Genomic DNA, 18,929 nt, shown 5'->3' with positions numbered 1-18,929 from the left:
TCAAGGTTACAAGTCCATCTCCAGAGAACTAGATTTGCCTTTGTCCACAGTGCGCAACATTATCAAGAAGTTTGCAACCCATGGCACTGTAGCTAATCTCCCTGGTCGTGGACGGATGAGGAAAATTGATGAAAGATTGCAACGCAGAATAGTCCGGATGGTGGATAAGCAGCCCCAAACATGTTCCAAAGACATTCAAGCTGTCCTGCAGGCTCAGGGAGCATCAGTGTCAGCGCGAACTATCCGTCGACATTTAAATGAAATGAAACGCTATGGCAGGAGACCCAGGAGGACCCCACTGCTGACACAGAGACATAAAAAAGCAAGACTACAGTTTGCCAAAATGTACTTGAGTAAGCCAAAAGCCTTCTGGGAAAACGTCTTGTGGACAGATGAGACCAAGATAGAGCTTTTCGGTAAAGCACATCATTCTACTGTTTACCGAAAACGGAATGAGGCCTACAAAGAACAAAACACAGTACCTACGGTAAAATATGGTGGAGGTTCAATGATGTTTTGGGGTTGTTTTGCTGCCTCTGGCACTGGGTGCCTTGACTGTGTGCAAGGCATCATGAAATCTGAGGATTACCAAAGGATTTTGGGTCGCACTGTAGGGCCCAGTGTCAGAAAGCTGGGTTTGCGTCCAAGATCCTGGGTCTTCCAGCAGGACAATGACCCCAAACATACGTCAAAAAGCACTCAGAAATGGATGGCAAAGAAGCGCTGGAGAGTTCTGAAGTGGCCAGCAATGAGCCCAGATCTAAATCCCATTGAACACCTGTGGAGAGATCTTAAAATTGCTGTTGGGAAAAGGTGTCCTTCCAATAAGAGAGACCTGGAGCTGTTTGCAAAGGAAGAGTGGTCCAAAATTCCGGGTGAGAGGTGTCAGAAGCTTATTGATGGTTATAGGAAGCGACTGATTTCAGTTATGTTTTCCAAAGGGTGTGCAACCAAATATTAAGTTAAGGGTGCCAATACTTTTGTCCAGCCCATTTTTGGGGTTTTGTGTGACATTATGTCATATTTGCTTTTCTGCCTCTGTTTTATATTTGTTCCAATACATACAAAGGGAATAAACATGTGTATAGCAAAACATGTGTTAATGCAATACCTTTTTTGTGTGAAATACTTGATTTTCAGGAAAAATATCAAGGGTGCCAACAATTTCGGCCATGACTGTATATTTCAACCAGGTATTTATGTTGTTAACCTGGAGTTCCAGTTCTAGCTTATGTGAGCAGCCAACTTCTACGTACTATAAGAGGAAAAAAAACAAGATCAAGTTTCTCCTTTAATCACTACTCTAGACTTACCAATAAAAGCATTGGGAATAGTTATCTTAAGCCACATCCTATCCCGTACTTCCAGCCCAGATTCTGGGGAGCTCATAGCTTTTACAATCGTTACCATATCACTATGTATGGATAAGTGGAAATCATCAAAACCTTTAAAGAAATAGAAGGCAGGACATGAATAGGGAGAAGGTGCACACACACAAAAATAGATAAATTGCTTAACAATGCTATGCATAATTTAAAGACATCTTGTTTTTCTGTGCAGAAATGTCAAACCAGCAAATTACAATATACAGCTCTAACACTTAATTTCTTATAAATGGTCAATAAAAGTGACTTCACACCTCCCATACAGTGTACCAGAACGAAAAATTCGCCATTGTACAAATCATACTTACGCTCAGTTTCTGGGATAGAGCTTGTAATCGAAGAACTAGTTGACGTGATTGTACTCATGGATGGACTCATTCCATAGGCTGGGTAAGTACCAGTCATTGCTGCTGTGTGAGAAACCCAAGCTGCTGGATCAATAGGTCGGATTGGTTCACCTAGTAATGAGACAGAAGATGTAAAACAAGTAAAGAGCACATTAGAATAAAAAGCAAGCATTGAGATCTGCATTTGACGGAGTTGTAACAATATAGTTTATTGACTGAACTCAAGGCCACCCAAAAATAAGATTTCTTTACTTACCCTAACATCTATTTATTGGATTCTATTGAAATAGAGGGGGTAATCACAAACAGTTAAGTTATACTGCCACCTATAGAAAGTCTGGATGCAGGTAAAGAAAATACTGTAAGCCAGCCCCTGTATAACCCCCCACTCTACCCAGCATATCTAAGTTTTGTGGAAAAGAAGTACAAAGGGCAAAGCAAAAAACAAGGAAGGGTGGACTCATATAACAGTATGGACTCCAAGAAACAGATTTTATGACAGGGACAAATAACCTATTTTCTCTCATTCATCGACAGGCACAGAAATTCACAAACAGTCAGGACATCCAAAAGTAGTCTAACGGAGGTGTGGGCAACAGCCCTGCCCCTGACCGGTCCATAAGAATGGACTGAGAACTGTCTGCAAATCATAAATAACTGAAGGACCAACTCAAAAATCTGAACCAGATAAGGAGAAGCCCCTTGTGAGACCAGGGCAAAAGAGATCATCAAAGGGCAATGACTCCACAAGAAGGATCAGCGAGCTAGAACAAACGAGACACTATGAAATGTATCCCCACAGAGGTTTAAAAAAAAAAAAAAAAAACACAAACATAACCATGTGATAAGGTCAACAGAAAAGAACACTGGGACAAGGCCTCAGGAGAACAGCTCCCTAGGGGGGAACCCTGGACGAAAAACAGAGAAGACTAGTCAGTCTACATGTGAGGGCCTCGAGCCTTGCACTACCAAACCTCAAGATTAAGGGTAGGACATTCCCATGATAAAAATGAGGTTGTGTGGCCAGGTAACCAAACATGCTAAAGCAATATCCAAAAATGTGGGACTCCTCACAGCTTAATATCCCATAAGGATAGCTAAGTGATCGGTAGAGAAATCAAAGCTACCAACTAAAGTCAGAGTGAAAGAAGCACCCCCATTGCCTCGAGAATCTCTCTCACCTGCAGCGCAGAACATGGGTCTAGGAATCTTCTAGCCCGTTTGTGTCTAGAAAAGAATCTATAGTCTGAGAACTGGGCCAGAATCTTAGCAACACTGCTAAGGACATCCACCCATGTAAGGGCAGAACTGAGGCAGGAATCTGGAAAAATTTATTCAAGAGGCTAAAGATTACCTATTAAGCCAGACCCATCTCCAGGTGATCAGGTCCCTTGAAGGCCTTCGGTAGACACAAGATGGATGATCCTTTAGAATCAATTTAAAGAATTAGGCTGCAAGTAGAAGAGAAAGACCACCGAGGTTATATCCTCAGGAATATTGACTTTTGCCATGCTCAACACAGGAAAGATAGCAGGGGCTTCAACTAAATGTAAGAGGGAAGGATTTGGGTTTTTAGAGCACTGAGCTTTGCTGCATGAAAAGCATTCTGATAGAATTTGTACTCTGGCTTCATTCTTCTTGATTGGACTGTTAATATTCCTATCTTTGCGCTATTTCAGAGACAGAAGAAGAAGAAGAGGTGGCGGCAGCTATAGCTGGCCATACATGGTTCAGTATTTTTTGTTCAACCAGTGGGCTGAACAAAAATTAAATAGATTCCCCCAGCCACTGTATTTTGATAGTGGGACTTCCCTGCCGTCAGAATACACTGAACAACGCTGCAGCTAATTGGTTGCAATCGCTGATCAAATGGAAATTTTCCAGCATGACTGTTCATGACAGTTGACCGAAAGATCAACTTATTAGCAGGATGGCCATATATGGATTGGAATTCAGACAGTTCAGTAGGAACCAGACAAATTTCGATCCATCCAAATGAGAGGCACCTGAGCTAAATTTCAAGTGTTGCAGAGTGTCTGAATACTTATGCCAATGTGATATTTCAGGTTTTTATTTTTAATAAATTCACATTTTTAAAATTCTGTGTAAACTTTGTCATTATGGGGTACTGAGTGTAAAATCATGAGAAAAAAAAAATTAATTTAAACAATTTCAATTTCTGAATGTAGTGTGTGTGTGTAATATATATATATATATATACACACACACACACAGTACTGTGCAAATGTTTTAGGCAGGTGTGAAGAAATGCTGTAGAGTAAGAATGCTTTCACAAATATGTATTTTGATTGTTTTATCGTACATAATGCAAAGTTTGCGAAAATACAGAACCAATTCTTGCACTTGCACACGTTATACATTTGCACACAGTCAGATTTTGTAGGGTCAGAGTCAGGTGTATGATTAAACAATTATATCAAGCAGGTGCTAGTGATCATCAATTTCATATGTAGACTGAAACACTGTCATTAACTGAAACAGCTGTGTAGAAGGCTTTAAACTGGGTGAGGAACAGCCAAACTCTGCTACTAAGCTGAGGTTGTGGAAGGCTGTTTCATGTCACAGGTCATACACATGGCAAGACTGCTCACAGCAACAAGACACAAGGTAGTTATACTGCATTAACAAGGTCTCTCCCAGGCAAAGATTTTAAAGCAGACTGGTGTTTCAAGGTGTGCTGTTCAAGCTCTTTTGAAGAAGCACAAAGAAACTGGCTTTACTGAGGACCGCAGATGCAGTGGTTGGCCAAGAGAACCTAATGCAGCAGATGAGACACATCATGCTTACTTCCCTTCAACATCAGAAGATGTTCAGCAGTGCCATCAGCACAGAACTAGCAGAAACTAGTGGGACCCAGGTACACCCATCTACTGTCTATGGAAGAATTGCAGCCAACATAAAAAACGCACGAAACCATAGGAACTGGGAGGAAAGAAAAATAGCAGCTGGTGCTCTGGGCTGATAAGTCAAAATCTGAAATATATAACTGTAGCAGAAGGCAGTTTGTTCACAAAGGGCTGGAGAGCAATACAATAATGAGTGTCTGCAGGCAACAGTGAGGCATGGTGGAGGTTCCTTGCAAGTTTGGAGCTGCATTTCTGCAAAGGGAATTGGAGATTTGGTCAGAATCAGTGTCCTCAATGCTGAAAAATAAAGGCAGATACCTTATCCATCATGCCATACCATCAGTGAGGTGTGTGATTGGCCTCAAATTTATTCTGCAACAGGACAATGACCCAAAACACACAGTCAATGTAATTAAAAACCATCTTCAGGCCATGAAGAAACTGCCTGGGGTCTGATCCACACTATACCACCCCGCAAGCTTACCTGGCCTTGCTGTTGGCTCCCGGTCAGTGTTGTGCGTTGTCCCCCCTGTGCTGGTCACGTGGCGGCCTGCTGCAGTGGTGAGTCCTGCCAAAAGAATTGAGTGGCTCGGATCCCGGAGCCCTTGGAGCGATGGTGTCGGCCGACGGGGGAACTCCCCGGAGCACAGGAGACCCTGGGAAAGGAGGTGCCCGAGCGGGGAAGAACCCCAGGGGAGACTTTCCGTGCAGAGTTGCAAAAGGCAGGCTGGCTGGATCACACACTGCAGGGATCCAGAGGCCAGGAGATACCAGAAGATATAGGATATCTGGACACAGGACATCTTGTGCCCCCACCTAGACCCCCCCCCTCAGGTAATACTACGAACTGGCCCCCCTCAGGTAATACTACGAACTGGGACACGAGACCCCAACGGGGGCAGAAGAGAGCACAGCACAGAGACAGACAGACCCAAATCCTCAGGCTTGGAAGGTGATGGTGAGTTGCCGTGGGCAACGGCAAGAGATTTAAAGTTGTTATTGCTCTCTGTTGCTAAGTAATTGTATACCTGAGTTGGGGGCTGGGCGGTCAGAAGATTAAGGAGTCAGGGTATCTCAGGGGACAAGTATTGCTGCTAATAACGTGCGCTATACATGATTTTCAGGACTTGAAAAGTTACTGGAAATGGGCCCCCCTGGAGGTGTGAGAATATTGTACTTTGAACAATGAGTGGAATATCTGCAATCAAGCGTAGTTAATATGCGGAGTAATCATACTAATGAATCTATAAGTACTGACAGCATAAACTATCAAAACACCTCTGAACAACAGGGAGTCATATCACAAATTCCCAAAAAACAGATGGAGGAAATGTTTGCAAAACTGGAACTTTCTATGAAAAATGAAATGGTGGTGATCCATAAGTATCTTGGACGAAGAGGTGGAAGAAGTGAAGGAGAAAATAGAGACACAGGCTCAGCAGATATCTAACCTGGAAACACAGTTGGAGGAGATGCAAAGGGAACAGAGGAAGCGGTCATACAAATTGGAAGATCAAGAAAATAGAGAGAAGAAATCTAAAGATCAGGGGCCTCCCAGAAGATGCGCATGAAGAGGACCTCAGGGAAAAAGTAAAGAAAGTGTTCAATCCATTGACCGGTAGATTAGTCACAGGACCTCTGAAGATCAAGAGAATACATAAATTAAGACGCCCACCAGGAGTAACATCAGACACCCCTAGAGACATGACTGTCTGATTCCATGATTAGGAGGACAGAGAAAAAAAAAAAAAAAAAAATATGGAAAAAATTGCAGGAGACCCCAGAGTTAAAATTTGGAGAAACGAAACTACAAGTCTTTGCAGACATCTTCTGAGACATTAGCTAGAAGAAGATTGTTGAAACCCTTATTGGATCAGATGAAGGAAAAAGAATTCTATATAATTGTGGATTCCTGGCCTGTCTGATTGGGTGGAAAGACAGGAAATCAGCAAGGTTAAGATTACCAGAACTGAGTGACTTTTGTGAACAAATTAGAACTGCAGAATGTGGAAACTGTGGGATGAATGGAGGGGTCAAATGAAAGTGTAAGGTCAAAAAAAAAAAAATGGCAGCCAGCTTTTTTTTTTCTTTAGCTCTCCCCCTCCCAGTGTTTTTCAGCAGGTCTTTGGGGAAAATAAGCAGAGTCGGCAGGGCATTGGGAGGCCAAAGCAGGATTTCAAGCACTTAAGCCCCATGCTGAGAGAGGGGGGGGGGGGGTAGGAGTAGGTGTTCATGTTCAGAGTTTTACCCCAATTTAGGAATCACCAGTGGGGGAATCCCATGTCAGATTCCCAGGCAACATACAGGCCAAGAGTTTACCAATTTAAGTAAGGCCTGCCAAGAACATCAAAAGAACAAGAACAAGCGATTTCCCAGGAGGAAATTAATACGACCCTGAAGAATACAGCAGGAGGGAAAAGCCCAGGACCCGATAGGAGAGGGAATGGGAATAAGAGTAGAATCGCTGCAAGCGTATATAACAATCATCCTAAAAGAAAGAAAGGATAGTTCACAATGCGCTAGCTATAGACCCATATCACTACTAAATACACATACAAAACAGTTTGCGAATGTTCTAGCTATGAGGTTAAAAGAGCCGATGCTGGAATGGATACATTTGGATCAGGAGGGTTTTGTCCCATGAAGGGAAGGGAAGGATAATGGTTTGAAAACATTGCTTCTTTTACAGAAGGCAAAGAGAAAAGTTAAACAATTTTAGTGTCGAGCGACGCAGAGAAAGCTTTTGACAGGGTAGACTGGGGGTTTATGATAAATACCCTAGAGGCCTTGGGAATAGAGACTAAGATGATGAGTTGGATAAAGGAGCTCTATAACAGCCCTTCAGCGATGGTGAAGGTAAATGAGTCTCTCTCGAGGTCTTTTAAGATGTACAAGGCAGAGAAGCCCTTTATCACCTTTATTATTTGTACTATCCCTGGTACCTTTGCTGACGATGGTAAGAAAGAGTGTAGATATAAGCGGAATCAAGATAGGTGAGATGTAGCATAAGGTAGTGGCATATGCTGATGATATGTTTTATATTGTGAATTCTGGGTTAACTTTGCCTAACCTAATGGGGTTACTAAAAGGGTACAGAGAGCTTTCAAACTTGAAAATAAACCCCTCAAAATCAGAGATCTTGAACATTAGTGTTTACAAGAATGTGATGCAGACTTTACAAAAAGACTTCCCATTTTCATGGAGGGAGAAGGAATTAGGTTACCTAGGCGTAAAGTTGACTCTTTCCATAAATAATATATACCGGGTAAACTATATTCCATTAATAAAACAAAGGATGAGCTGAGAAGACTCTCAAGGGGAAGGGCCTCTTGGATCAGGCGTATAAATTTGGTTAAGATGGCGATAGTCCCAAAAATCTTATAGAAATTCCACATGCTCCCAAGTCCATATACCAGGATCCTTCTTTGGGATAATAAAAAAACGAATACTTAAAAATATATGGGCTAATAAGAAACCGAGAATTAGGTCTGAAGTTCTGTGTAATAAAAAAAAAAAAAAAGAAAGGCGGATTAAACATGCCCAATATTAAGAATTATTACACTGTGGTGATATTGTCACGAATTGTAGACTGGACATATAATTCCTATGGATGAGACGAGTAGTACATTGACACAGGAGGTATTAAGAGTATGGGATAGAATGCACAATCAAATGGATTGGAAGTACAACTCACTGTTGATTTCCCTGGTGGGTACTGAGTTTTTCCCACCGGGGAAGGATAACATTTTGGGGAAATGGTTTAAAGATGTAGATGCATGTTTAAAAAATTTAGATATTATCAATTAAGACATTTTGTTGCGAGGTTGCCCCAACCACTGAGGATGACAGAGGACATGCTCCCATTTGAAAAGATGTTGGGTTCCAGTATGGTGCCAAAACATGTTACTTCTGGGATACAGAAGATTCTTGTTAAATTGGGGGGGTCAGGTCCTCTGCTGTTGTTAGAGAAATGGGAAAGGGAACAAAGATGAATGAATTACAGAAAAATAAAAAATGTTTAACACATGGGGCGATTAACATGAACACAGTTGAATTCAATTATAAATGTTTAACATGGTGGTATTTGATACCGAGTGTTGCACATAGATGAGTAGAAGTCTCGCCATTATGTTGGAGGGGATGTGGAGCTAAGGGAATAATGGCACATATATGGTGGGACTGTCCAAAAATACAGGGGTTTTGGCAAGATGTAATCCAGTTTATACAAGAGATATTGGGGACAACTATACAGAAGGATCCGTGGGTGTGTTTGTTTTATAGGACAAAAGTACCAGTGAAGCAGTATAAAAATAGTGTATTATACCATCTAATTAGTGTGGCTAAAGGGCTTATTCCTAAATTTTGGCAGGTACGGGAGCCTTCAACAATGAGGGACTGGTTAGACAGGGTGGAATATATAAATAAGATGGAGGAATTAGATCATATAGACAAAGGTAATATGGGCAAATTTAAAAAGGAATGGGGAAGATGGTCTGACTTCAAGGCATCTGGAAAATATATGGAAGTAGTGGGAGGCCCATGGATCTGATTTGAGGTAGGAGAATAAAGGGAATGTTTTGTAAGGAGGTAGCAGGAATAGAAGAAGGGAAAAGAAAGGCTGGAGGGAAAGAAAGAATAGTAAGAAAAAAGAAGAGTTGGAAGTGAGGACTGAGGAGAAAGATCACAGGTATAGATTTGAAAGAGAAGGGAAGAGCTATATAGATCGGGATAAATTGTAAGGGGGCTTAAGCAAGGGGGGGGGGGGGTAGTGGGGAGGTTGGATTGCAAAATTTAAGGGAATGTTTGTATTTTGGATGAATATGATATTTTGCTGTTTTTGTAATGGAGAAAAAAAGTTTAATAAAAAATTTGAATAAAAAAAAAAAAAGAACCATCTTCAGCGTAAAGAAGAACATGGAGTCCTGGAAGTGATGGTTGGGCCCTCTCAGACCCCTGTTCTTAACATCAAGTCTGTCTGGGAATGCATGAAGTGACAGAAGGATTTGAGGCAGCCTGTGTGCAAGTTGCTAGAAGAATATGTTTTGAAGATGCTGTTTTGAAGGCAAAGGATTGTCACACCAAATATTGACTTGGTTTGTATTTCTCTTCTGTTTACCGTCTTTCCATTTTGCTAATTGATTAAAATAAACTACTAGCACTTCTATTTCTCTGTTACTGGAAGACAGGCGGGGTGCACTGCCAGCACAGACAAAAAACCGAGCACTCTGGGAATAATGTATTTCCATGCTTAGCATGGTCACTTTGAAATAGGAAAGCAGTAGGACTGACAGGATCACCAGGTATTTCACACTAAGGAAGCAATACAAAGAACAGGATACTTTTTAACCACTTGCTTACCATGCACTGTAACTTTACTGCTACAGTGTGGGCTGGCTGCGTACGTAAGGAATTGAGGCAGGGTGATCGGTTTACTACATCCCCCAGACAAAGCTATGAGTCCCTGTGGCACAACGCGTTGGGGAGGGGCAGTGACGTCACCACGCATCTGATCATTGATACGGCGAGTACTGACAGTGTGCGCAAGCACACCCACGAGGCTGATCCTCACCACAAACAGCGGTTATTTATATGAAAGCACATACTGTTTTATCATAATGTGAGTGCATAATGGGCACACAAAGTCTTTATCTTGGATAAGACACATATATATATCTCTCTATATATATATATCTCTATCTTTCTTTTTTCTATGATCCATACGAGGAAATATAGAAAACTGGATTGAGGAGTACTTTGAGGAGAGAGAGATCCCTGTATCCACAACAGGCTCACAGTGCAGCTTCCTCTCTACACAACTCCAGCTATACAACCACAGGCTGTTCACAAGGAGAGTATACTGAAACCAGCTATCTGCTGAACTTTTACCCAGTTTGATTTTGCACAAGTGCACATTGGATTTACATATTGATATATTTTTATATAGATAAAGATCACGATTGGACTTTCTCACTTTTATGTTTATGTTGATTCATTTAATTTTCACTTTTATGCTTACACCATTATTATTTATTTTGCATTAATTTGGATTACATGAATATATATATATATATATATATATATATATATATATATATATATATATATATATACACACACACACACACACACACATACATACACATATATACACATACACACACACGTTTATGGTGGAAGTTCATGTAGATATCAGACTGCCATATACTTGGAATCATGTACAGAGTTTTGTCTAATATATAAAGATACTTAACAGAGCGCGCCACCCTATAATTTATTATTCTGGCTGCGTACGTGACATATACGCGATTCTGCTTTTTCAAGTAGGGAACACAGTCATGCACACCTATCCGCGATATCACTGGCTCCTTTACATGCAGATAAGTGGGTGCCGGCCAATGATTCATGGCTGGGACTTGCCGATAGAGCGTGTGACAGGAAAGAGATCTGTGTTGGTAAACATTACTGACAGCAGGGATGTGCTGGTTTTTGTCTCCTTGCAAAACGAAGACAAAAATGTTCACATCCCTTAGTAAAACTGTACATTTTGAACACATTACACATCGTAAACCTTTAGACTGCCCCAGATGTTAACCCCTTCCTGCCAAGTGTCATTAGTACAGTGTCAATGCATTTGATTAGCTTTGATCACTGTATTCTTGTCATTGGTGATATCAGTGTACATTAGCCAGTGTCAGAGTGCTCGGCGTACTATCAGAGTCCCACTATAAGTTGCTGATTGCTGCCATTACTAATATAAAAATAAATTAATAAATGCCAGTATATATACAGTTATTTGTAGACGCTATAACTTTGTAAACCAATATACACTTATTGGGATTTTTTTTTTTACTAAACATGTAGCAAAATACATTTTGGCCTAAATTTACAAAGAAATTTAAATTTTATTTATTGATATGATTTATAGCAAAAAGTTAAAATGTTTTTTCCTCAAAATTTTTGGTCTTTTAAATGTATAATGCAAAAAATAAAAAACCAGTGGTGATCAAATACCACCAAAAGAAAGCTCCATTTGTGTGGAAAAAAAGGACATAAATTTCATTTGTGTACAGTGTTGCATGACCGCGCAATTGTCAGTTAAAGAAGCTCAAGGGGGGGGGGGAATCTTCTGGAAGGCAAGTTGTCAACACAAGTACAGAAAACGTCAAGCACATATCAGGGATATGAGATGTTGGGGTAGAAAATACTTTAAAGGTAGGGAACAGCTAGAACTGGCCCTATTTGACATTTGGGTTAGGGAGACCATCTGGAGAGGAGCTATGCTTAAGAGTAACAGGTGCAATTAGGTATTCAATGGTTGAGTTACAACCCTAGAAGCCACATCTCCACTTAAACAGGGACCAGTGATTGTGGGTTGAGGGGCACCTGAAAGACTTGGAAGTTGCATTGTTTTGTGCAGCAACACAAGAAGAATAGTGAGGAACAACAGAAGGAGGAGCCACACACAAGGGGTTAGCCTGTGTGCTAAAGGCGGCATCCTAAGAACTTTAGTGGCACGGAGGCAAACTACCAAACTACCTGTCTGGATGTACAAACAGAAGTGGGGATGAACCTTCGAAGCGGTTAGTTGGACACGGACTCTGAGCCCAGGGGCTGAGACAGTTAACCTCTTCAGGCCTTTGAGTACATGAGGTAAATGAAAGGGTGGGATATCTATGACCCCTTTACAGATCTCCTGCATTAACTCAGAAGAACGCCATTGCCAACCATGGGGATGCTAATAATGGTGTCAAATGCAGGCCCAAAGAGACAGCATTGCTCAAAAGTTAGTTAATGGAGTCAGATTACTTCCTTGGATGCCACATCAGCATCCTAACTATAAATTAAGAGTGCTCTGAGCATCTGCACATGCAGCACTTCCATAAGAAACAAGTTTATATGCTTTTAGCAGGCCATCTCACCCAAAGATCCAGACATCTGCTCCAGCAGCTCTGTGAAACTGGTACCCACCCTGGCAGTGGATTGAATCCTCCTGAGGAAATCTACCTATTTTAATTTTCCCCACAGAAAAACAGTGTTAGGACTCCGTATACAAGATCAATACAAGAGGCACAGACCTAATTTGATCATCCTGAACCCTAGAAATCAGAGAGACTCTGCAGGGGATGGTGCCAGAGCACAGAACAGGACTGTCCTTTCTGTACCTTAGGGAAGACGTTTTGAAGTTGCGCAGCAGTAATGTAACTGGCCCACACATGACACAAGGCCTCATGTACTCTCAGACCCTGGCCAATGGTGCTGATGAGGGTTTCAGGTGGCCAGAGGTGAACAGGTCAGTGTAGGTGGGTAGTGAGCACAGCCTGGAGATCCATAAGGTGCTTCAGGAACATAAAACAGCAGCAGGATGGTGCTTTGTCCAAGCTGAACTGTGGGATAAATGTGAATCGTGCTCGCTTTGCTTCATCAAGTAGATGACATCAGTACTCAGTCCCTCAGCCTTAACCCTTACTGTGGTAAAACCGACAGTGGCGAGAATTTCACAATGCCCAGTAAGGTGAACTCCTGGTGTTTTACCTTGAACAGCTTTACTAGCAAAACGAACATTTAGAGACAGGGTCTCTGCAGTGCTGGAGGCAGCCCTTGCTGCATTTGATAATTGCTCTAGGGCAGTCTGTATCATCACACGTAGTAATTATCCTGCTCCAGATCAAATGCCAGCCCCAGGAAAGGAAAGATGACAGCACTCATTTCAGGCAACACATGCAACACAAGTATTTCTCAAAACTGTTCAAGTCTCATATACAGTGCAGGTTTTGCCAGTAACCTCCCACGTGTGCAGATGCAGTCATTTGTGTCTCACCCCTGCAGTTTTGCTGAGACAGATTAGAGAAACACTGTACTATACCAATTACCATTTAATATAATCAATTAAACATGCATGTAGACAGGAGCCTTTTCCAGTGTTTGGAACATAAGTCAAAGGCTGATCACTACGAATTGTAACACCAACCCTGTTATTCTCTGACCCCGTTATTGTCTGACCCTGACGTAGCTTAGTCTGCAAGTAAGTGTGTAAAAAATGTATGTATGCAAGTGAAAATTAATAAAAGAAAATTGAATGAACATATGCTCTTCTGAAGGGACTGTAGAATGCAATTAAATGTGTTACAATGTGACATCACCATTTGCCCATGTTCAGCATTATTGCACACAGAAATACTCTCTCTACATAGATATATAGAGAGTCCATATAGAAAATGACTACATACTATTTGAAGAATTCCACAAAACTACCCAAAATTATAGCCATGTTTTGATTTTTGAGGAATAGCACTCATTACAACTACACAGAAAATTTAAAGGAGGTGGGGAGAACTGCATTAAAAAAAAGAAATACAGCACTTTTTATGGCAATAATAAGTGTTATCTTTGAAGTGAAGGATAGAACTGCTTAAAAGCATAAATGTACTGTTAAATACCTACTCCCACACCCTCCTCCTCCCTCTAAAACCTGTGCACACAGCAGGGAATTGTATTTAAAAAAAAAACAACACACAAAATCTGAACCCTAAGGGCTTGTTAACACCATACAGTCAGGTCCATAAATATTGGGACATCGACACAAGTCTAACATTTTTGGCTCTATACACCACCACAATGGATTTGAAATGAAACTAACAAGATGTGCTTTAACTGCAGACTGTCAGCTTTAATTTGTCGTTTGTCAAACTCTAATCTGGCCTTCCTGTTTTTGAGGCTCACCAATGGTTTACATCTTGTGGTGAACCCTCTGTATTCACTCTGAAGTCTTCTCTTGATTGTTGACTTTGACACACATACACCTACCTCCTGGAGAGTGTTCTTGATCTGGCCAACTGTTGTGAAGGGCGTTTTCTTCACCAGGGAAAGAAATCTTCGGTCATCCACCACAGTTGTTTTCCGTGGTCTTCCGGGTCTGTTGGTGTTGCTGAGCTCACCAGTGCGTTCCTTCTTTTTAAGAATGTTCCATACAGTTGTTTTGGCCATGCCTAATGTTTTTGCCTTCTCTCTGATGGGTTTGTCCCATTACTTTTGGTCCCTAAACAAGTGGGAGGCACATATGCAAACTGCTGTAATTCCTACACCGTTCACCCGGTTTGGATGTAAATACCCTCAAAATAAAGCTGACAGTCTGCAGTTAAAGCACATCTTGTTCGTTTCATTTCAAATCCATTGTGGTGGTGTATAGAGCCAAAAATGTTAGAATTGTGTTGATGTCCCAATATTTATGGACCTGACTGTATGTGCATGAAAACTGATGGCAACCAACACGCAGATTTCACTTACAGAGACATCAGTTTACATCAGTTTTCATGCATGCTTCAATGTTCCTTTGCAGAAAGAAAATCTGCACGTGATACTAGTGTTGTAGTGTGAACAAGGCACACAAAACAATGGATTTTGTTGTGCCTTTGCAGAACACGTGCAGAAAAAAATGACATCTCTGCACCATGGTGTGAACGAGCCCTTAGTGTCACTTAAATCTGATTTTAACATCTATAAAAGGAAAGTGAATTATGATGTAAAAATACAAGACTTCCAAGACACAAGCATGCTATATCTGTAAACTTACTTCTGGGCAGAGTAAAGCAGCCACGTGGAGAAGGATCCCAGCATTTGGCAACAGTGAGTGTAATTGGCCTGTAAAGCAGATTAATCATGTGTACATTTTATTAAGTGTGTATTATAGTTTTTCAAGCAGGATAACATTTTGTACACTATGGACAAACAGTATAACACTTCAATACATAAGAAAAATATAAATAATTGTATATCACGTTTTAGACTAAGCAAAAGGCTCCTTTGTAAGCCTTTTTAGGGGACAAATCATTTTAGACATTTTCCAGTTTTGAACACTTTTCATTATTTGTCAGCCAGCACATCCATAAACACACATAGTTGCCTTAGCAAACTACTCATGTTTAACCCAAGAAAGAGAGAAAAGACCCTGCATATATCTCAAGCACCCAAAAAAAAATAGATTGGGCAGTTTTCCAACTAGTCTAAATTGCTCCTCCCTCTAAACTTGGGGGGCGGTGCTCAGGTACAGTTACAGGTCCATATATATTTGGACAAAATTTGGGCGGTGCTCAGGTACAGGTCCATATATATTTGGACAAAGGCACAATTTTCCTACTTTTGGCTCTGTATTCCACCCGAATAAAATTAAAACAGAACAACCCAAATGAATTTGAAGTGCAGACTTCCAGCTTTAATTCAAGGGGTTGAACATAAATACCAAGACCAAATTTTAGGAACTGCAACCATTTTTATACGCCATTCCTCCATTTTCAGGGGATCAAATGTAATTAGACAAATGAATATAATCATAAATAAAATATTCATTTTAAATATTTTGTTGAGAATCCTTTATTGGCAATGACTGCCTGAAGTCTGGAACCCACGGACATTACCAAAGACTGGGTTTCCTCCTTTCTGATGCTTTGCCAGGCTCTAACTGTAGCTGTCTTCAGTTGTTCTTTGTGGGTCTGTCTTTAGTTTTGCCTTCAGCAAGTGAAATGCATGCTCAATTGGGTTGAGATAAGGTGATTGAATCGGCCGTTGCAGAACATTCCACTTCTTTTCCTTCAAAAGCTCCTGGGTTGCTTGGATCATTGTCCATCTGTACTGTGAAGCACCATCCAATCAACTTTGCTGCATTTGGCTGAATCTTGGCTGACAGTATCTCTCTAAACATTGCAGAATTCATCTGGCTGCTTCTGTCTTCTGTCACATCATCAATAAACACCAATGACTCAGTGCCACTGGAAGTCAGGCATGCCCATGCCATCACACTGCTTCCACCATGTTTTACAGATGACATTGTGTGCTTTGAATCATGAGCTGTTCCAAGCCTTCTCCACACTTTTTTTTTCCCGTCATTCTGGTACAGATTAATCTTAGTTTCTTCTGTCCAAAGAATGCTTTTCCAGAACTGGTCTGGCTTTTTTAGATGTTTTTTTAGCAAAGTCTAATCAGGATTTTCTATTCTTCAGGTTTATGATTTCAATTTTATTTTATCTTTCCATAACGTTTATTAGGAAAGTACATAGCATAAAAAATATACAATGGGTACAAAGAGATATAGTGTGAAAAAGAAAGAAAAACTCATTGTAAAACAAATAAATGCCATACATAGAGAGATGATCAGTTATACAGTCATACAAGGATCACATGTCACACATATTATCGATATTAGTGATAGGCAATTCAAAGAGGCGACAAACGGTCACATCAAGGGTGAAGGCACTTAATACCCAAAACCATGACAAGGCATCAGAGAGCCACAAGACGAGCAAGTTCAGGTATTCATTCCCCCGTGTGTCTAACATCTTATAAAGGCAGGGTGCGGGGGCAGAGGGAGTGAAGACTAAATACATCCCATACAGGAGAACAGGTGCTGAGAGCACTAAGCGATCCCTGAAGTAAAAGGGGAGCTGCGAGGGGGGTTACTAGTAATGGTTACCTGTGTGTGGGAGGAGGTCTTTGTGAATCTGTAGGCACGTATATTGCAATTTACATATGGGTATGAGTGTGTGTCGCCCATGGGCAGGGAAAAAAGTGAAAGGGCAAGAGAAGGTTAATAGAGCAAGACATGCAAAATAGAAAGGAAAAAAAAGGAAGGATAAAGGGTAAGATAAAAAGGAATCAGAAGGGAAGGAGTAGGGATGGAGGGGTGATGGAGAGCCGAAAAAAGGGGAGAAAAGAGAAAGGGAAAAAAAGGGGAGGGGGGAACTAGGGAGGGGGCAGTATAGGCAGGCATACTACCGGTGTGAAAGCTCCAAGGGTACAACAACTAAAAGCACCCCCGAAAAGGGTAAAATCATGTGTCAGACAATCGAGTGCATTGAACTTGAAGGTATCACGTTCCGATCTGCATAGAGGGAAGAGGAGAATATCAGGGCAACCTTAAAAAGGAGGTCGAGGGGAATTCTTCGGATTTATGAATGGTTTGCACCTTGTGGTGAACCCTCTGTATTTGCTCTTGTGAAGTCTTCTCTGGATTGCAGACTTTGACAATGATACGTCCACCTCCTGGAGAGTGTCCTTCACTTGTCTGGATGTTGTGATTGGGTTTTTCTTTGCCATAGAGAGCATCCTGTGATCATCTACGAATGTTGTCTTCCATGGATGTCCATGCCTTTTTATGTTGCTGAGTTCACCAGTGTGCTGTTCTTTCCTCAGAATGTACCAAACAGTTGATCTGGCCACTCCTAATGTTGCTGCTATCTGTCTGATGAATTTGTTTCATTTTTGAAGCCTTACAATGGCCTGTTTCACTTGCATGGGCAGCTCCTTTTGAACGCATTATGTCGGTTCACAGCAATAGATTCCAAATGCAAATACCACACTTAGAATCAACTCCAGACCTTTTACCTGCTTAATTGATTTAGAAATAACGGAGTAGCCCACACCTGGCCATGAAACAGCTTTTGATTCAATTGTCCAATTACTTTTAGTCCCTTGAAAAAGGGGGGATGGCTATTTTTAAGAGCTGTAATTCCTAAACCCTAAATCAAAATTTGGAGGTACATACCCTCAAATTAAACCTGAGAGTGTGCACTTTCAGCCTATATCCATTATAGAACTATAAAATGGAATATGTTTTGATAAATACCTGAAAAAACAAACTGTACCTGTGTCCAAATATATATGGACCTAACTGTATAAGAAAGCCACTTGACCCGGGTGAAAAAAAATAGAATAACCCAAAGTTTACACATTCTGTGCTGTACGACTAGGCTATAGGATTTTTGAGTTACCAGCAGTTTCCTGAAGCATCATACAAGACAGAGGTTTCTTAACATCAATACAATTGGGTTATATGCAGCTAATTTCAGGTTATTGGACAGTGGTTAAAAAAAAAAAAAAAAAGAAGCTGAATAAAGCACCTGAACCGGATGGCATACACCCAGGGGTCCTTAAAGAATTGAGCTCTGTCATTTCAAAGCCATTGTTTCTAATTTTTAGGGACTCTTTAGTGACTGGCATAGTACCACTGGATTGGCATAAGGCAAGTGTTGTGCCAATATTTAAAAGGGGATCAAAATCTTTACCAAGTAATTATAGACCTGTTAGTTTAACTTCTATAGTTGAGAAGATTCTGGAGAGTTTAATAAAAGACCACATAGATGAGTTCTTGCTGGAAAAAAATATTTTAAGCAACAGACAGCATGAATTCATGAAAGACAGAAGTTGTCAAACAAATCTGATTTCTTTTTATGAGGAGGTGAGGAAAACCTTGGACAGAGGGGCGGTGGACGTGGTCTACTTGGATTTTGCAAAAGCGTTTGACACAGTTCCCCACACATGGCTAATGTGTAAGGTAAAGT

At 40.9% G+C, this 18,929-nt stretch overlaps 1 protein-coding gene across 4 annotated transcripts in view; it reads right to left on the bottom strand.

Annotated features, from left to right (window-relative positions):
• DVL3 (dishevelled segment polarity protein 3) overlaps positions 1-18,929 on the bottom strand; it is a 193,388-nt gene that overhangs the window by 12,228 nt on the left and 162,231 nt on the right. For all 4 annotated transcript variants that reach the window (XM_089685465.1, XM_089685466.1, XM_089685467.1 and 1 more), the window contains 3 exons: positions 15,170-15,237; positions 1,694-1,843; positions 1,314-1,445 (listed from right to left, as the gene is read on the bottom strand). In XM_089685465.1, the coding sequence (XP_089541591.1) occupies positions 1,314-1,445; positions 1,694-1,843; positions 15,170-15,237 (350 nt within the window). The remainder of the gene's footprint in view (positions 1-1,313; positions 1,446-1,693; positions 1,844-15,169; positions 15,238-18,929) is intronic.

The sequence above is a fragment of the Staurois parvus genome, unplaced genomic scaffold (genome assembly GCF_062004578.1).
Source record: "Staurois parvus isolate SC_StPar_1 unplaced genomic scaffold, SC_StPar_1.0 ptg000376l, whole genome shotgun sequence".
Lineage (NCBI taxonomy): Eukaryota > Metazoa > Chordata > Amphibia > Anura > Ranidae > Staurois > Staurois parvus.
Note: the sequence above shows the minus strand (reverse complement) of the source record. Positions and strands in the feature narration are given on the sequence as shown.